Source organism: Channa argus, chromosome 12 (assembly GCF_033026475.1).
Source record: "Channa argus isolate prfri chromosome 12, Channa argus male v1.0, whole genome shotgun sequence".
Lineage (NCBI taxonomy): Eukaryota > Metazoa > Chordata > Actinopteri > Anabantiformes > Channidae > Channa > Channa argus.
Window position 1 is genome coordinate 11,063,943 of NC_090208.1, and position 14,558 is coordinate 11,078,500.

At 42.4% G+C, this 14,558-nt stretch overlaps 1 protein-coding gene across 8 annotated transcripts in view; it reads left to right on the top strand.

Moving 5' to 3' along the window:
• ppargc1a (peroxisome proliferator-activated receptor gamma, coactivator 1 alpha) overlaps nt 1-10,731 on the top strand; it is a 239,723-nt gene extending 228,992 nt beyond the window's left edge. For 5 of the 8 annotated variants that reach the window (XM_067523567.1, XM_067523571.1, XM_067523575.1 and 2 more), the window contains 5 exons: nt 1,443-1,535; nt 2,504-2,624; nt 4,504-4,625; nt 5,333-5,484; nt 7,223-10,731. In XM_067523567.1, coding sequence (XP_067379668.1) covers nt 1,443-1,535; nt 2,504-2,624; nt 4,504-4,625; nt 5,333-5,484; nt 7,223-7,326 — 592 coding nt within the window. In that variant the 3' untranslated portion in view covers nt 7,327-10,731. Of the gene's footprint in view, nt 1-1,442; nt 1,536-2,503; nt 2,625-4,240; nt 4,382-4,503; nt 4,626-5,332; nt 5,485-7,222 lie in introns of all 8 variants that reach the window. The other 3 variants (XM_067523572.1, XM_067523573.1, XM_067523574.1) reach the window with 1 other exon arrangement.
• Nucleotides 10,732-14,558: the final 3,827 nt, after the last annotated feature.

Consider the following 14,558-nt stretch of genomic DNA (forward strand, 5'->3'; position numbering starts at 1 on the left):
ATCTGCAGTTGTTAAGCTAACCAAATTATGCCCATTAAACCAGGTGGTTTCATTTCTGTGATGTGACAATACAGGAAAAGATTGGTTGAATGGTGCAATGAACAAAAAGAAAAAAGCCCAGGACATGAAAGGTGCCAGAGGCACTGGACTTTTAAACAGTCTGGATTTTCATCTCTAAGCAGGAGGTTTCATTGAGTATCTTCCACTCAACACTCACCCCCCCTCCTCACTCTCTCCCTTGCATGTTCCCATTTTTCGTTTGATGCTGGGGCTATTGTTTTAAGCGGCAGCTGTTGTTTTTACTGAGTGGCAAGCCCTTCTTTTTTACATCCCCAGAGATAAAAGCCAAATCCAGGCTGTGGGAATGTAGTCTCAAAACCCCTCTCAAAAGAGGCTCCTATCATCATGGCACTGTGTGAAAACTACATTTCCCATGTTTCCCTGTGATCAGAGCCAAGTGGGTTTCTGTAGTTTTTTGTTTTTCTTGGTAGAACAACAGGCAAACAAACTTTACTGAGTGAGTGAATTCAGTTTGTCAGTAGTAGTTCATTGAGTGCCTTCACCGCAGTGACTCAGTTTGTTTGCCTGATTACTTAAAGGTCAGTTTACTCCACGGAGCCAATAGAATTACTTCATTCTGTTCAGGTCCTTGTTCTTTGCACTACATCAACTTGCTCACAAATTATAGACTAATAGTCCCAAGGCATTTGCGCAAGACACTGACAAGCTTTCTGAAAAATACTGGATAGGGATTGCGTTTTTGAGCGAAACAGAACAAGAGGATATGGTATGTATATATATTTTTTATGTGAGGAAAGATAAGTAGAATTTCAGCAGAATAACTCAAAAATTCCTCCTGTGTTTTTAAATTTTCACAGTGAAACATCCTCAGTCCTGCCATACTAGCGTTTCTTTGCTTCACTGAGCTTCCCAAACGTCTCTCCTTCCATTATTCAGCCCTTCTCTTTCAGCAGCGCTGCAGTAATTAGGCATTAGTCTTGAGGAGTGCAGTGGTATTGGCGCTACAGTCAAACCACTAGGACCTATAGTATTGACCATTTTCTCATGCAACATAGATAGGGGTGCATTTATATGGTAGCTCAGGTGTGTGAAAAGTTCTGTAGAAAACCATGCACATTTTCTCGTGGCTCTGGGTTACATTGGGACAAGGATAGGAGAATACAGAATGCTTTTATCTGGAATTAACCTAGTTTCTAATATCTTAATGGGTCTTGCAAATATCAAAGAAGTTCATTTGGTTCCCAAACCCAAGAACAAATTAAGCAATGTGTCATAAGTAGTTTGCAGCACTCAAGAGTGTGTGTTGTGTGTGTGTGTGTGTGTGTGTGTGTGTGCGTGCGTGTTTTCATGTCTGATATTAAAAAATGTTCCTAGGTGTAAGGCGATGTGTGTATATTTAACATTTTCTGCTTTTCCCTCAGGTCTCGTCACAACACAGATTCAAGCACTTTTCGTTCCAGGACACACAAGGGCCCCCACACTCAGTCTCGATCTCCTCTCTGCTGCAGGCCGAGGTGATTCTTTTAAATAAAATATTCAACCTTTGATTGATAAAATGTGTTATTGATTTTGTCTAATTTCATACTTTGGGTTAGGATATGTTCAAACGTAGCAGTCGTCTAGTAAAATTCAGAAGACCTCGTGGTGAAGAGAGACAGAAAGAAAAGCCAAAAAACCTTGGTGAACTGAAATTTTCTCTGTTGCCGCTCAGATTTCTCTCTAATTCCCTTTTCACATCAAGACTGAAGGATCTTTGCAGCCTGTCCCATTCACATGGGGACCCAGTGACAAACATTGAGGGCAAATATGTTTAATTGATCATCTTTTATTAGTCTAGTGATAAGAGACTCCCAAATCATACTTATGCACACTCGTACTTCACTTCTAACTTGACACTCCCAGCTGCATAATGATGCTTATTCAACTTAGTGCCTGTGTAGTTTTCTATGAGCCACTGCAGTGGGGACCATTTCATATGCAGAAAAGTACTGGCACAGTGCGTAAAGAGAGCAAAAGGGAGACTGACACCATCTCAGCCCTCGAAGCTGATTTGGCACCCACGTGCCTAATGACACCCGACAAGCCTGAGAGTCGCTCATCAGTCCAAAACTTAACAGACACATCATGTGCTAGCGTGGGGTGGGGGAGAAAGTTGCACTTTCCTTCTAGATGAAGCCCTAACTAAGCAGAAAGTAATGACATGTGAAGTTGTGCTGACAGTTGCAGCTGCCTGGCACCCCGACCGCGCTGTTCGCCGGCGCTCCCGCGGGCCTATCCTTCGGGCTCTGTAATCATAGTGATGGCGAAGAGGCATCTTATTAACGTGTCCATTTGCTTTCCCGCTTCTCAACCAGCAGTGGTGAGAAAACATCGGACCGCTCCTCAGTGAATACTGCAAAGTGATCTTCATAAGAATCAACAGGAAGGGTGAATTTAGAGGACGAGCGGCGACAGCGTGTCATACGCATTTTATCTTCCACAGGTATGACAGCTATGAAGAGTACCAGCACGAGAGGCTGAAGAGGGAGGAGTACCGCCAGGACTACGAGAAGCGGGAGTTTGAAAGGGCCGAGCAGAGAGAGAGGCAAAAGCAGAAGGCAATAGTGAGTGAGCTGACACAACTGCCATTTCATTTCCTCCATCGCCCTGTTTCTTTTTTTTCTTTTCGTGTGCTTGACTCTGTCTTTCCGGCTGCAGCTGATAAAAGACCACATGCAATCACTGCTGTGGCACGTGTACAAATTTCTGCAAATACATGCAAGTCTCTACACACACGCGCACACACACATTACTTAGAATGACACAGCCTCAAGCCCAGTGCCATGTGCCACAGTGTCTCGCTACTGAAAGAATACATACAAAGTGAGTTCCTGAATGATTCAGGCGACAGGCTCTTCCTCTTTATCTCCGGGTTGTGTATTTTTAACGGCTTTGTCGTCTGGAAACACTGTCGACTCTTATTAATCACACCACAGGGGTAAAATGTTAAAATAGTGGAAAACAGAAACTAGGAGGGCAAGACGAGGAAAAGGGCAAAATAGGAAACGGCCACTGATTCTGTTGAGCTCTTTGGCTTTTTCTGTCTCCCTTTCAAAATTCAGGCTGATGCAGTGAATATCACATTTCTCCCATATCTTCGCTCTCCTTGTCTCGGTGTGAAATTGCTCACTTTTCCAGCAGGGTAACACTACTACCACCCGGTGATAAAGCACACATTAAATGATGCGCTAATGCAAACGCGGCTTGGCATGCATACGTTTTTTAGAGACGAAGAGACAAACAATTACGAGCAGTAAAGCTCAACCTGTCAAACGAGGTTTGGGAGGCCAGGGTGGTGAAAGCCTTGTGTCTGTCTGTCTCTCTTGTTCTGTTTATTCCTCATTCTCCGTCTCACTCACCACCCACCCACACACACACACACACACGCGCACACACACAGTCAGCCCTCAGGGTGCCATCAAGAAAAGACCGCTTATATATATCAGTTGTCAGCAACTAAACTACTAATTCAGCAAATACTTTTCTTGCTTTGTTTTGAGCCGTATGTGAGCATTAAGGAAAGTGGGAAGAAGCATAAAAAAAACAGTAATCAGTAGTTAATTTGTATTTTTCTCTGCTTCTCTGTACAAGTCAAACGGGGCAAAGGTGAACTTTGAGTTTAGCGCCAGGCATTTGATTTACATATACTACTGCTATCCTCAAGACAGCATTTGAAGTTTCAGTGGGCCTCGGTGGGCTTACCCACATAATGGCAAGTAAATGAATGAATAAATAAATAATACCACTGATACACTATAGCCGCAGGCTTGCGCTGTATTATATGATTAGCAGATGCAATTAAACTACTCAAAAGCTATAATTGCAGCCTGGTGCAGTTTGTTGCTAAATTATTCCGCTTTGACCCCCATGTCCTCTGAGGTTCAAGGAAACCCATGTTTTTTTGCCCCGTGGCTCATGTCTAGTTGCTGTGTAATACTCCCTCTCTCTTGGATATGAATATCCTCACAATATTAACAGACCTCTCAGTTTCCATTGTCCTGTGTTGCAAGTTTGACTCGGTAGTTGGTAAGAAACAGGCTTTTCTGGCTGAGTAACCCCCACCCCCCCCCACCCCCACCACACACACAGCTTTATTTTTAGACTTCATGAAAGAAGAGGAAAACTTAAGACGTGGCATCATTTGATAAAAATCATTCTGCCTCTGGTTGATGAGTTGCAGAGAGAGGGAGGAATTGTGGTGCCAAGGCAGATTGAAAGCGCTTCCAAACAGCAACGCTATCAGATAAGAGGAAGCGAGTTGAACCAATCACAGAGGAACACAACAGACAGACAGAAAGGAGGGACAAAACAGGGGCCTAAAGTCAGTATCCACAGGAGTGATCAAGACCAATTCATTAGGGGTCGGTCAAGGGGAGGAAAGGAAAACCGACTCCCCCTTTTTAATCTCCTTCCTCTCCTCTGTCTTTCCTCTTTAACGAGCAGGAGGAGAGACGGGTGGTGTACGTGGGTCGCCTGAGGTCCGACTGCACCCGGACGGAGTTGAAGCGCCGCTTTGAAGTCTTTGGGGAAATTGAAGAATGTGCGGTGAACTTGAGGGACGATGGGTAAGGCCCCCCAGGACTTTCTCTGCACGTGTGTGTGTTCCTAAACAGCCACAACAATAAAATCATCAAAAATATGTCATTACAAAGGAGCCTGTCGAGCAGTTCTTAAAAAATGACGTTGGAAGCAGAGGAAAATGTGTAAAGATCTGACTCTGACAACAATGTTATGGTGAAGGGATGTCTCGAAGCGTCTAGCGGCGCGTCCCCACTACTGTATGCAGGGGCACCTAGGGCTCACTGAAGTGCATGGGGACCGAAGAGTAGTCTGTCTGGTCCAATCCAGCAGATAAGCTACAGTAACAGCATTATATATTTTATCTGAAGAGTATTTGCTCGACAGGCGTCAGGACACAGGGCTGTGGTGTCGTAGTCCAGAGAGTGTTCTGGTCTTAATGTTGTGGCTAATCAGCATATGGTGGCCTGGGAGTAGAGACGACGCATTACAGACTGTAACAGATACAAATGTCATGCTGTACTTGGTTGCGGCAAAAAATCTAATACTGTAAGTGTTGAACTTGGAGCAAATGCGGAGCTTTCGCAGTCTTAGAGCGTCTCCTCATTCATCCACCTCTAGGCCCAAAGATACACTTTTATTGATTCTCTTTTGCATATAAATAGCGTGATCTTCATCTAAGACAATGCCCCCCTGTTCAGTTATTGTTGCCCCACAGCAACACAGTGACGTATCATTTTCTATTCCTGACCAGGGACAATTTTGGCTTCATCACGTACCGCTACACTTGTGACGCCTTTGCCGCCCTTGAGAACGGACACACCTTACGCAGGTCAAACGAGCCTCAGTTCGAGCTGTGCTTTGGCGGACAAAAGCAGTTCTGCAAATCACATTACACAGACTTGGGTAAGTGCAGCTTTGTTGTTGTCTCCATCAGCCCCCTGCAGTCATGCAGTATATTTGCGTAGCTGGGAGGACTGTCAGTGAAAAGACAAGGGGGAAGAAAAGAGGGAAAGCGGAAGGCTGAACGGTGCTTCCAGACCATCTTTGTGCTGGTAACAATTCTTGAATGTGTCCACGAGGCATTTGTGACTCAAAAGGGCAACGTTCAGAGGTCAATCTGGGAACTTGCTGAGAATAGAGCTCTGGTTCCTCCCTGTTGGTTGTATCATCAGGAAAACCATGCAAACTCCATTACTCATATGGACGCGGCATGCTTGTTTATGCTTTGTTGAGATGAAAAGCGAGACATTAGGGAGAAAGGTAGCACAAAAACGCACGGGTGCATCTTTGTGCAAACTGTGCTGGATACACTGCGCTGTACTGTTTATGTGTGGTTGTGGGAATCGCTTCACGTGAAAAGGAAAAAAGGGTGATGAAATTTCAAGGAGAAACAAATGGTAGAAGAAGATGAGATGAGGCGGAAAGGAAAAGGCAGTTGGGTGGATAGTCTCTCCTTCTTTCAGAGTGATGCTCCGGCTGTTGCCAGATGTGACACGTAGGGGCCGGTCATTTACATAGTGGGTGGAGCCACCTACTGTAGGTAGGTCGACTTTATCTTAAGACATACTGGTGAGATACATACATCTCACAGATCTGCAGTCATATGGGTGCAGCTGAAATCTGAATGATGCATTTGATAAATAATTTAAGCTTTCAGTAAAATCAAGGCGTCTTCCTCTGGCATGATGCCCCACTTTGGACATGTGAAGGAAAAGAAAAAGGCACGTTCTCTTCTCTTTTAACTGAGGCTCCATATTGAAATGAGTATTCCTCTATCTATACTAGATACTGACTGTTGCATCTGCGGCCAGTTTTGCTCTGACCAAGTGCAGGGCTGGAGGCTCAGCACATTGCCTGAGAGAAAAGGCACTTTTCTCAATAAGTGACGCAGTCACTATATAGTTTCAAAGCACATGCTTGGAGCCATCAACCAACGGACGTGATGAGAATTTGACACACAGAGAAACAGTTGCTAATCCTAAAGCCTTGAGGAAAGACATTATGCCGAGATTGACTAATCAGTCTACTGAAATGGAAAGGCCTTCATTCGACCGCCTCTTTGTAAGGAACAAGCTATTTTGGTCGTCCCCATACTGATAGCACGGGATAAAGAGATTGAGAGAAAGGGAGAAGCTTATAATAAAGCAGTGTCCATCCGTCTCCTTTTCTTCTCAATCTTGTAGGTTCCCACTCCTTCTTCTGCCTGTTTTTTTGTTTTTGCTTTTTAGTTTCCAGACACACTGTACATTAGTTTTAAGCAGAGCATGGAGGCATTTTGTCATCGCTCAAGATGCGCAATGTGACACAATCCAGCCCTCGGCCTTTGCATTAGATCACAGGCGACGTCTCCTAGCTGCCGTGTTTATTCCCATTTCTCAAAGCTCTCGGACTGTGCTGCTGGGCCCTTTGGGGGCCCCATTTGTGATGTGTCTTTAATAGATAAGACACCCTGCTACTACTGTATTATCACCTTGATCAGGAGAAAATAGTCTTTTTAACCATGTGAATTCTTTCCGTTATGTACAAAACTGACTCAGGACACAGTGTGGGACGTGCATTATCCTGGATTTATTGTCGAGCCTTTGCAGTATGTTACTTGGGATTTTGTATGATTTATTTATTTTATTTTTCTTTCTTTCAGACTCCCATTCGGACGATTTTGATCCAGCCTCCACAAAAAGCAAGTATGACTCTATGGATTTTGACAGCTTGCTGAGGGAGGCCCAGTGCAGCCTGAGAAGGTAACCAGTTCAGTGGCACCTGCTTTCTGTCACAAAAGAGGGACTTCTGATACCTCACTGTTGTTTCTCGCTCCTTTGACGACGAGACTACCAGAAGTTTTACACTCCAAGTTATAGAGTATATAAGAGTAAGAAGTCTATAGACCTATATCAATATAAATGAATATATCAAAAACAAAGTTTACATGAACATAGCTGCTGAAGAGCTGGGAAGAGACATTCTGGGAAAGCCAGTGAACCCTCATTAACCTGATGCACAGGTTTGGTGCACTCTACTGCTGTACAACCACGAGTGAAAGAAGAAAAGAAAAGTTGATTTTTGTTTTTTTTGGTTCTTTTGTTTTTCCTTTCTAGAAGCACTACAATACCCGCAATTCTTTTGGAGGGTGAAAACATGCAGCTCGTTCGGCCTGATGTGTTTTCTTTGGCTCCTTCTCTTTTTGAATCTGGTGTTTTGGATCCGGTGTTACATTACAAACAAGAGTATAGGGAATTGTACCTTGGAGGTAACATTGTTGTCTACATTTTAAGGAGAAATGTAGTCGTGTATTTACAAATACTATAAAAAGGAATATTTTTACTTTATGTACATATCTGATAAAGTTCTTTATTTGTTACAGCTATGCACTGTAAAACGCAGCCTTTTTTTTAAAAGTGAGGAGGAAATTTCTTAATTCAGAATGTCGATCCTGTAGTAATTACAACACTGTAAAACATATTGTACACCTACACAATGTTTAGAAGACATGACATGACATGATTGTACAAACTAAAAAAAGATGTGCTCATTTTGAGGGAGCATGTGAACAAATGTCCTTTTTTTAAGTTATTTTGTTGCGTAAAAAAACAACCATGTATAGTTTTCTCTGTTTGTAAAGTTTCTCAAGCAGTGTTTTTGCTTATACAACCAGTGTAAAATGAGTTTTTAATGTGTTTTTCATGATTGTGGAAAAAAAAAAAGATGCCCCATTTTTATGAATTATTTCTGAAGCAATCAGTATGTGCGTGTGTGTGTATATAGTATATATACACTCTGTTGTCAGCTTGTTAGCTACATCTTAAAACAAATGCAGCGTAATACAACAGTCCTGCCCCCCCTTTGTATAAAAAGATACTGCTGTTGAGCTCTAATGCATAAAAGAGGTGTTTCTTTCATTCAGCCAAACCTCATTGATATAAAGGGGATGGACTAAATAATAGAAACACCCATCCGTATGAAACGGTTGTTACGTCATCCACAATGGCACTTCTGTCAAGGAGTTTGAACAAATACTGCAAAACCTTAACGTTATTGCTCTGATGAAGGGAAGATTTGTTGCATGTTGTGTCAGACTGCCTTATATACACTTGGTTTGATTTTATTGCTTTGGTTGTTGTTTTGATCACCTTCACTGAGAAAGAAACACTGCGTTCCAATGTTTTTAATCAGCTCAAACGCATATTTATCTATTTATTTTAATATTTCCTTTAGAGAAATTTATGGGTTCCATTTCCACATGGCGTACCTCATAAAATCTATTTGCTATCTATGTTGTCCTTCGACTTGTGTTATTTAACTTGCAATCACTAGACAGGGTGTTCAATAAATGGTTTGGTGGGGATAATGTTACCTTCTATGCCTTTCCGAAACAATCAAAAGATTCAGCTAATCACTCCAGTACTTAGCTCCTCATCATTTTAGTGATTTCTGTCGCCACTATCAGTCTGATCTGCAGCGTGTCGCTGGGTTTTCTTTCCACACCGAAGCAGAACATGAAGCAATAAAATGATTTTGCTGGATTCTTTTTTTTCCTTTGTATGTTTGTTTGTACAACTGTTAACTCTTGTCATTGCTCCACTCACGCTTGATTATGTGAATGCCAAACAAAAGTTTACAATTTCCTTTTCCTGAATTTTTTAACGATCTTGTATTTGATGTACAAAATACAGTATGTGTTTGTGTGTGTGTGTGTGTATATATATATATATATATATATATATATATACACACACACACAATGCTGATACTACTAATATTCACAATAATTACAAGATGATTAATAATATGATAATAATATAAATGAAAGAAAAAAAACTATATAAAAAGCAATAAATTATTTTTCAGAGTTGTATTTTAGCTCCTATTGTTGTGTAATTTTTGGACTTGACCCATTACCCAGTCGCTAGTAGCCAGGAAGACTCCATTACAGTATCTTGGCATCCCATCACCATGACATTACCTTGTGCGGTAAACACTTGAATGCCCACCCCCCCCCCCACCCCCTCCTGCTGTTCCCTTTAAGATGTAATTGATTGTATGTGATTGTAATGCACGCATTACCTTGTGACATCTGTGCAAACGTGACTGACTCTTAACTCCACTCTGTGTGTAAAATGTGTCGAGTTGAAGCTGTTTGCTGTGTAGTGCATGGCTATTGCAGGATGGCAGTCGGTACAGTGTGCACCGCTTTGAATATCTGCCTCTCAGCTGTCTTACCTGGCAGATTTTAAATGACGTTCTATAAGCCTAGAGGAAACTACTCAACAATGTATCGCATGCCGCACCACTTTCCATCATCACCATAACCCCCCCCAACACACACACACACTCGGTCCGTCACAGTCAACGTGACATAAAAGGTAACCTTGCGGTTTCTGGTTCAATTAATATCCCGTTTCTAGTGCGAGCCAAGTAATGAGAGAACCAGCTTCCATCACAGGAAGGGAAAATCTTTTGTATGAAAGCTTTGCTGATCACAGGCTTTCTTTTATGGAATTTGACTATGGAGACAAGAAATGGCTAATTTTAATGATGCAATGAGACAAAAATTGGTTGAGGGAAGGATTAAAAAAAAAAAACCCTTTACCTGTGTTTTAAGTCATTGCTTTACTTTTTTTTTTGCTGTCTGTATAGCGTTTGGGTAATGGTGTTGTGTCCCATTTGATAGATGTGGCTTTAATCATTGTAATAATAATAATAAAAAAAAAAGCTTTGTAAATTGCTTAGACTAGCAATATATTATAACACCTTATGGTTCAAATTTCAACTGTGGCAGACTTTTTAACGATGTGACCTACTGAGGACTTTACCACTGCTTAAACGTTTGTTGGGTAATCATGTTTCTTTTGGAAGGACAATATGTGTACAAGCGAATGTGTGTTTGTTTGTGACCATAGGCAGGTGTGTGTGTGTGTTTCTGGACGTGTATGTGTGTACGTGTGTTTTGGGGGAGGGGAGGGGGGGTCTGGTCGTTGTGGGTTGTTACCCGTTTATGTCCTATCCACGTTGCCTTCTGCCAAGTCCTTACCAATGCCTTTGTGGTTCTACCTATTGTACGACTTTCTTGTGAATTTTATTTTTTATGTGCAATTCTCATCAGCCTCACCATGCCAATAAAGGGAAATGTGTTTAAAAAAGAAAATAACAAAAGCTTTCTTTTCTTTCAATGGCTTCCCTATTATCTTCCTTTCCCTGTGATGAATGTCCCTTCATCAGGAACACTTGTATCACTTTCACTCAGCGCTGGGGAGCGATTATGATTTGTGCTCACTCTGATTACTATCAAGGAGGCATCCTTGAAGGTTTTTAAACGGAAGATTCAAAAGCTACAAAAACAATGCATGTTGTAAATGTGGATTCACGGTAAAATTCCATTCCCTCCCACCTGGGCTCACACAGTATATCAAAGTGTGGAATCAAAGCTGACTGGCGCAGGTGGAATGACACAAGCCGATCCTCAGCACATCTGTCTCCCTCTGAAGTTTTTCCCCTAATAAAGAAACTTGCTTTATTCAGAGCAACTTCCCTCTTTGATATTCATATCACCTGGGAGAGAACGCTGTAGTCTTTGTCTGTGTCCACAACTTGACTCCACACCATGAGTCTGCAAGTTAATTAAAAAGTTGGGGGGAACAATTTCATTAACACGATGGAGGGCTGTAGTGAGTTGATGGTGTGCTTGATATTCAATGGGCCTTCATTATGACCATCACACACACAGACACACACACACACACACACACACACACACACACACACACACACACACACATTTTAGCCTCAGAGCTGCACGCTGGAACTTTCACTGTGTCTTTTTTTTTTTTTTTTTTTTTTTTTTAACTGGCACAAAGAGAAATATGGGAAGACTGTGCATTAAACTTTAAGGTTGGGGGTCTGATTGTGTTTTTTATTAAGGCCGCTGTTTAGCCCCGGAGAAGAGAGCGGCTGGCTTTCATTTCGGCTTGGCTGCCGCATTACAGCGGGAGGTCTCCTTCTGCTTGCCCTTTCCACAGAATGAAACCATCCCTGGAAATCTCTTTGCTCACTGTCGGCTCCCCCCCCTCCCCCACACACACCTCCCACCTCTCTCTTTCCATCACGATAGGATGGCTTTTTTTATCTGTTATGTGTCTTTTTTATTATTAACCAGTAGATAAGCAGCTATCTCTACTCCAGTTGGAAGTAAGTGCTGGCCTTGGAGATAATGGGGTTTGATGGGGCCTGGCTCTCTGTGGGACAAACACTGAGTTGTGTAGCTCTGTATTTTATTTGGCACCTAGGATGCTATGTCAGATGCTGTTGAAATCCTGAAAATGGCACAAACCGTTCAGCCTTTTGTTTCCAGCAATGCAACAAAAAAAAAAAAAATTGTAAATGGTTTGCGTTTTGGTGGCCAAGCAGCGGAGAGCAACTCGAAAATGATACCCTGCAAAATTTCTCGCAGCTCTTTTGTGGGGATATCATCCTGCTACTGTAGTTTTTGTTTAGTTTTTTTTTGCCCTGCCTACCTTAGTATCAAGCAATCGGCTCACTTTGTCCAAAAAATAAGATTAGCTAATAAGATTAGACTAATTAATTAAAGCCTTTGGGCTGGAACATGAGCAATCCTACCAGTAGTTTGCTATAAAGAAGTCTTTTTTTTTTCAGCATAGAACAAGATTTATCAAGAGTATTGACTTCCCTTCGGTATCAATACTGACACTGAAGCAACATTTATCTCTGATTGTATCGCAATAATTAAAGTAAGGTGACTCTGATTGTCTCAGTCTACAAGCCTGGCGCAGAGGATATAAACAAGATCACTGTGCACCAAAGCCTCAGGATTAGGGAGTCGCTGAAGATGACAAAATATTATAAAACGTGATGTTGTTGAGTCTTAGCTCCATCTTGCCCTCTTTCCTCGCGTGTATTTATTATTTTTAGAGGAAATCCTATAAGCTGAATGTGTCCCACTAATTTGTTGGCAGGCAGAAGTTGAGAGTGGAACAGACAAGACTTCCAAATCATGAAGCATCATCGTATCATGACCGCCATAGCTGCAGGCACGATGCTGTTATTCCAGATCTTTCGATCAGACTGTGTGTATAAAATGAGAATGATTGGTTAAGTCACATGACCTGTGGTGTTTTCTTGCAGTGGTCACATGACCCGATGGCTCTCATTTGTTCGTAGGGAGAAAGAAACAATTCCTGGGGCAGTTTCTGGACCAATCATCTTGAATGGAACTGTGCATCATGTCCCTATCATCTCTGAAAGTGCTTTTTGATGAATCAGAGCATAATGAACCACTAGATGTGTGGGCTTCCATTTATTGAACCGCCTCTTTGTTAGCGCTGTTTTTTTTCTTTTTTCCTCCCCACAAGCCTTCTATCGTATGCCACCTTATGGGAGAAGATAATGACAGCACTATTAAAATCGCAATCTCCCTATCCGGCATTCTAGTTTCAGCAGTTTTTGCTGTTAAAGAGTAATGAGGAACAGAAGGACAGTATTCTTCTTTCCCCCAAACTATCAACTTTGGGGACTGAATGTATTCTTCGCTAGATAATTAATGGCTACAGACAAATGGTGGTTGATTGAGCGACTCATCCCTCTATTTTCAATCACCATCTGCTGTGTGTTGCTGGAAAAAAACAATGTTAATTACCTCGAGTGTGCCCAAGACGTGGCGTATTAATTAGAACAACAACAAAAAAATAGGCGTGGAGGGGGGGGGCAGTAAAGGATTGCACTGTTTTAGTGTTTGCAGTGATGTGTGTTCATATAGATTTTGGTGAGGGATTAGCATGCAATCATTTAGAAATTTGGCCTTTTGAAAATTTCTTAACAGATCTGTGTTGAGGCACTTACATGTACCCGCTTCCTGTGCCTCGAGGCCACGGCAGGCCCTTTCAGATTGCTGGGGCTGGCAACTGCGTACCCCGCAGAAGGGACATCAGCAGAAAGATGAGTCTTGACTGTGACCACGGGGACAGCCGAGAAGGGAAGATGGAGGGAGGGAAGTAGACTCGAAGTGACAAGGCTCTGATGGCGCTCCGAGGGTCCTGTGACGGCTCCCTGCAGACAATCTGTCCCCTCGCTCTCAGATTCACAAGCGTGCAGGTGGTGTGACTGGATCAAGATCGACCTGGCATCACAGTGCCGTTGCTAACGAGCTGCATAGTTACTTATTCGTGTCAGACATTTATCATTATATTAATAATCATTGTTAAAGATCAGAATATAGTAGTGATATTTTACAGCAACGATTGAAAGATAATAAAACTGCTACGTCTTGAAAGTCAGTCGTTGACCTCTACAACTAATCTCCCGGCCACTTGTGGGGGTCCCAATACCCAGTTTGGGAACCCCTGCTTTAGAAAATATAAAGCTAGCTATCTAGTTTTTATTCATGTGCCATAATAGTTGGATCTGGGCTTCATAATGGCTCCATTCAAGCATTCTTGACAAGATGGCTTGGAAAGAGAGAAAAGCTGAGTGCTCGCTCTCTCCCTCTCGATGTATTCTCACTCTGTGTCTCTCTCCCACTCTCTCTTATCTGCCCCTTGTATTTTTTTTTTTTTTTCGCTGAGTGGTCCTGGTAGATCATGGAGTTGTGTCTAAATCCAGTTCCCAGCTACTTAGCCCCCACCCGCACTCACTCCAGCACGAGGACGCATAAGAGCATCTCTCCTTGTCGTTCAGACCCCAGCTTGAACCCATGTATCACACAGCGAGCCATCACAATACAGCAGAACGGGCACACGGACAGTTATTGTTTGTTTGCACTATTTATGTCATTGTACAGTATGCGGCAAATGGCACTGTAATGCAATCATTCATTCCTGCCTGCGCTCCTGTCCATTAGGCTAATGATATTGTGTAACTGTCCTGGGTTCCCCGACTGTTGAAATCAGGAGCGCAAGAAGCAGGAGAAAGTAGGGAGTCTACTGCTTAATTGGAAGGCCATGATCAAATTTTAGTGTCTGGAAACATCT